We start from the raw sequence: 5237 nt of genomic DNA on the forward strand, positions 1-5237 counted from the left end.
CTGTAGTTGTGCGTGTGGGCACAGTTTTGCTACATCGTGGGAACCATTTTCCAGAAAAAGGCAGCCTTGTGGAACACATGCCCGGTCCCCATGGGTACGGATGCTAATTGTGGATGGGGTGTTAGGTTTAGGACCAAGGTGTGAATTGAGTTTAGGTTAGTTTTAGGCTCAGGTAGGTACCTGATACCTGTGAGGTTAATTTTAGGGTAAATGGTCAGGCTTAGGGTATAAAATTACCAAAAAAAAAAAATGCAAGTCAATTCGTGGTCCCCACGGGGATATAAAAACATACCTGTGTGTGTGTGTGTGTGTGTGGTGGGGGAGGGATATAATCTAGTTTGAAACTTACCTTCTGTTTCCATCTCCAGTGGCAAAAATAAAACGGGTCGGAGCTGCAGAGAAACTGATCACAGTGTGAGACTGGAGACACTGAAATGACAAAGTGAGACAGATTACTCTGCGGCAGATTTTTTTCACTTCACCGCTATTCCTTTTAAGATGATGCGTTGACTCAGCATTAATCTGGATGTCAGCCTGTTTGAACTCGACGCGTTGTCTCTCGGTTGAACTGTTGTAGAAATGCACCACTCTATAAACATTACCAGCAAGTTTGCATCACTGATGTCAATTGGCATATTTTATTGGTCAGGCTGCAGAAAGCATTGCCAAAACCTGCTTTGTACATTAATATCTTTTTAAATGATGTAAAATATTGCTTTTTTTTAATTCACCAAACTTTATTTTGGGAGAGTGTCTTACAAAAACTGCTACTGTTCCTCAAGAAATATTTTAACAGGTAACTTAGATGTTTGGTTCTCAGCAATATATGAGGAAGTCTTAATAATGTCTTTGCTTTTTTCCCCGTCATTTTACCAGATCTCCTGCCTGCAAGATTTTTTTGGAGATGATGATGTGTTCATTGCATGCGGTCCAGAGAAGCACCGTTATGCACAGGACGACTTTGTGTTGGATCACAGTGGTAAGGCTTCCACAGCCTTTATGACTGGTAGGCGTAACTAAACATCTGTTTGTGTGTGTTTGTATCGGTATTTGTGTTTTTGCCTTTAAGTCTTTTTCTTTTAACTGCTTTTTTAACTAACAGCAGGTTTGACTGGGTGTTTTTAATTTAAAGGCCCTTTTTCTATGAAGATACAAACCATTTCAACCATATCATTGCAAAATGAGCCTATGATCGGAAGGTCGCTGGTTCGAATCCCCTGACTGACAAGAAAAGCGTGGGTGGGAAAGTTGAAGCACCCACACCTGCTTCCACACTTATTTGCCCCACTCTGGGCCCTTGAGCAAGGCCCATAATCTTCCCCAGCTGCTACTCAACACAGAGGTCTGTGGTAGCTCGGTGGTCTGTGGCTGCATCAGGAAGGACATCCGGCATAAAAACAATTGCCAAGTCTTTGTACGTGTTTGCTCATTATGGCGACCCCCAAGAAGGGAGCAGCGAAAAAAAAGAATTTTAAAACTATATGGCTTCTAAATAATGTTTCTTTTTAAGCATTTATAGGAGACATTAGTCCAACTCATTTTCTACACATGTATTCTTACTGGGTAGTCTGAAAAAGCGTTTGCATTCTTGTTTTTAAAGTTAGATTTTTCTGTTTGTGTTTACACATAAATGTGTTACTGTAGGTTTTGTTTTAATTCCATTAGTGTGCAGAGAGAAAACACAGGCAGGATGTGACCTGTTTAACCCGGTGATCCATTTACAGAAGGTGGGACCACCTCAGGGGAAGGAAAAGGAAAAGGGAGTTTATTATAGTTTGTGTCTGAAGTAGTGACATCCTGGTTGATTTTTCTGTTTGGTCAGGTCAGCCATCAACAGGGAGACATATTTTAACATGCTGTGTAGCTGAGGATGAGTACTGTCAGATGGTTTGCAGCTTTCGCCCCATTTAAACTCCTGTGCTCCACTTAGGAGAATTAGGTCTTTGAAGGAACAAAAAAAAGCACATTGTGCTATATTTTTAAAATGGAGAAGCAGCTTAAAAAACAGTCCCAGGTCAAACTTTGCTGTTAAAAAACTGATGTGATACTTCGTTTTTTTGAAGTTATCACTGATAAGCTCTCACTCTTTTACGACCCGGCTCATTGGGCTGCTACATAAAATGAGGGCTGAACCATGTGTTCGGAGTTAAACATGCTCATCATGAAAAAAAACAGCTGGCCAAGTTAAAAATCCTCAGCAGCCCCTGTGGTGATCTGCTCAAGCCTCTACAGGTTTGAGTTTAAGTCACAACCTCACAGGTGCAGCCAAGTCGGATAGTCGAGCAGAGCAGACTTTGTTGCAACACTACAGCTTGCTCCCTGAAGTTTCAGAGGAGTATCACAGGCTATTAACAACTAATATCTTACCTGTTGCGGATAGTTCTTAAGTGTAATCGTTACACACAATAATACAGTAAACTAACCAGTATACAGCTTTTCTTCTCAGACCATGAAAAGCTCCAAAATAAAGAGTGCAAAAAAACACATACTATGAACTACAACTAGCTTTTGTCCTAACACTGTGGTTATTAAACTAAAAACATACTGATAAATAATCATCAGCAGATCTATTTGTTATTTGAAAAGCACCTAACAGAGTGACTCTGAGTGTTGTGTGTTTCTTCAGAATGCAGCGTGATAAAGTCGTCATACAGTCGATCTGTGACTCCGAACCGAACAGCGCAGTCCAGGGCTCAGTCCAGGAGTCCTGGACCCCCACGACGCAGTAAGTCCTCAGGTGCAGGTAAGAGACGCAACGTGTTTACACACTTTAAAGAAAACCAACTCGCTGCTTCTGATTAGCATGAAAAAATTAATAAATAAAAACTACCACTCAGATGTCAACTGCTTTAAAGAAACAATTAATATTTATAAAATGTATTTATTGTACATTCCGATATCTATATATTTGAACACTTCTTGAAACCTTTCTTGTTGAGTCTAATGCTGAGTTTTAGTCGGTAATTTTATTCTAATTGCTCAACCACCCAGTTTGTGTGCTGTAATAATAATAATAATAATTATTATTATTATTATTATAATTATAATCCATTTTTCTGCACACATAATATTATTTAAGAATGGCTGTAGCTTCCTGTCTTCTGGATGTTTCAACTAGTTTAAACGTATATTTTAATGCATGTATGTTTTTGTTTGTTTTGTACTTTTTTTTTCAGCGAGACGACCTGTTCACCTCTCTAGTCACACTCCAATCAGATCTCCTGGTAAGGTGCAAGAATGAACTTGTTTTGGGTTTTATTTATTTATTTTCTTTTTTACTTTTAGATCATCCAAAAAATCCAGCTGGACCAGGCTTTAATCAAAAGAAAATCAGGGGGACAAAAAATAAATAAATAAAAAACATTTAATTTGACATTTGTTATTTTTTTTTCTTCATATGTCCTTCTTTAAACAGTAAATGGTATTTCAGCTACCAGGTCCACCAAGTCCTCCACACCATCTCCTACCAGTCCACCAAACTTTCTCAGTTTGAAGGTAAAACAATGTTTCATATGTATTATTTATTATATTTATCACATACAGCAGCTGTTCAGAATGAACCTATTTATTGTTTTGATAAAGCTTTAGAACTGGCACTTGGTCTGTAATATTTGTTCTTGAGTTTTCTTTATTTTTCTAATTGGGTCTAAACAAAGATTTTTGTTGAAATGCTTTGAAAGTAAAAATAAATTCAGTGACATTTGATTACTTTCTCCATGTGTTCAATAAACTGACATGATGTTTTTAGGACAGTTGTACCTGCATGTTTTATATTTAACCCGTTTGCTGACCTTAGGTCAAAATGACCCATGTGGCTTCAGTTTTAAAACTGAGCACTTAGGGGTCCTTTAGATCAATGGGCAGCAGGAGGGTTAGGTGTTGTAAGGTCTTGCTGTAAAACAAAACTTCTCCATGTCCTACTTAACAAAATCTGTGTCAGCTGAAGTTTTTAAGGCGCTGAAAGTTGTGACCTACTCTGTCGTAGCTTCATCGTGTATTTTTAGCAGAGTTTGAGAAACTAATCTGATTTATTGATGAAGTCCTCTGTAAGCTGTGTGTTTTACATGATCCAACCAGCTGGCACATGTACCTCAGAGACGTTCCTCAATCAGCTTTGTCAAAGACTGATCCATCCACAAGAAGGTGGCAGGATGCCCAAGTGTGTTTTTTTTTATGATTTACTAAATCATCTGAGGAATTACATGAGTGTTAGCAACATACTGCTGTTAAGAACCTGGTCGTTCTTACCCGGGTCAATTGGGATTTTGGAGGAAACAGGAGGAGACACCTTAAAGAGTTAACAGAATTTATTAAAGATTACATGTAAAAACCCACCGAACAGATTTGCAAATCTGGGAGAGTGCTGGACCGATACTTCCCTTCGATCGTCAAGCAGCATCTCATCACATCACTGTAATTCTAAGCTTTTATAATCAAGTCCACTTATGTAATTTCTGAGAATCATATATTATCACAAGCTGCAGCCGGTCATGTTGTCCTCCGGCTTTTTCATTGGTTCCATCCAACCTGCTTATTTGCACAGCCTTGAAATGTTAAGGAACCTGGACTTCGACCCTGTTCTTTAAACATGATTCAGGTCAGAGTGGCCCACACATTAAAAGTTACACAGTTTATTACCCAGATCAATTATATCAAATTTACTTATTTTATTAACATTAAACCCATAATGAACTGATTATTACCAGACCACAAAAATATAATTAAAAGAGTTCCACATTCCTACAATCCCTCTCTTGATCTCTGCTAACACAGAGATCAATACCATGTGTCCTCATTATGTCCTTCATTATAGGGAGACATGTGTTTTTCACCTCCAGATTTCCAAACGGTCTCATATTGAGACTGTTTCTATTTTAGGCCTGATTCGTTTCTATTTATTTAAAATAATACTTCACTTTTGTAGTTTTGACTATTTCTTTTAAAACTTTATATTATTATTATTTCTTTAACCTTTAGAGTTTTTAGATTTATGTTATTATTGATTTAAATTAACATTATGTTTAACTCTTTAACCTTTAAAGTTTTAGCTTTATTTTATTATTGATTTAAAATAATGTTATGTTTAACTCTTTAACATTTAAAGTTTTAGCTTTATTTAAATTATTGATTTAAAATAATGTTATGTTTAACTCTTTATCCTTTTAAAGTTTTAGCTTTATTTAAATTTACTTTATTTCTAGTTAAACCCTTAACAACAATTCTTATTGTTTGGTGGG

The 5237-nt window shown here is 37.0% G+C and overlaps 1 protein-coding gene and 1 long non-coding RNA gene across 2 annotated transcripts in view; one reads left to right on the top strand and one right to left on the bottom strand.

The window, feature by feature from the left end:
• The window catches only part of dclk2a (doublecortin-like kinase 2a), a gene marked incomplete at its 3' end in the record, with an annotated part of 24247 nt that extends 20752 nt beyond the window's left edge, over nt 1-3495 (top strand). Inside the window, 4 exon segments of the mRNA XM_014022481.1 lie at nt 877-979; nt 2627-2743; nt 3177-3224; nt 3431-3495. Of these exon segments, the coding sequence (XP_013877935.1) occupies nt 877-979; nt 2627-2743; nt 3177-3224; nt 3431-3495 (333 nt within the window).
• A 794-nt stretch (nt 3496-4289) lies between these two features.
• LOC106527556 (uncharacterized) lies at nt 4290-5113 on the bottom strand. The gene is made up of 2 exons (XR_001311400.1): nt 4833-5113; nt 4290-4791 (listed from the first exon to the last, which is right to left on the bottom strand). It is a non-coding gene; the product is annotated as an uncharacterized LOC106527556 (long non-coding RNA).
• Between the last annotated feature and the right edge of the window lie 124 nt (nt 5114-5237).

Source organism: Austrofundulus limnaeus, unplaced genomic scaffold, assembly GCF_001266775.1.
Source record: "Austrofundulus limnaeus strain Quisiro unplaced genomic scaffold, Austrofundulus_limnaeus-1.0 Scaffold331, whole genome shotgun sequence".
Classification (NCBI taxonomy): domain Eukaryota; kingdom Metazoa; phylum Chordata; class Actinopteri; order Cyprinodontiformes; family Rivulidae; genus Austrofundulus; species Austrofundulus limnaeus.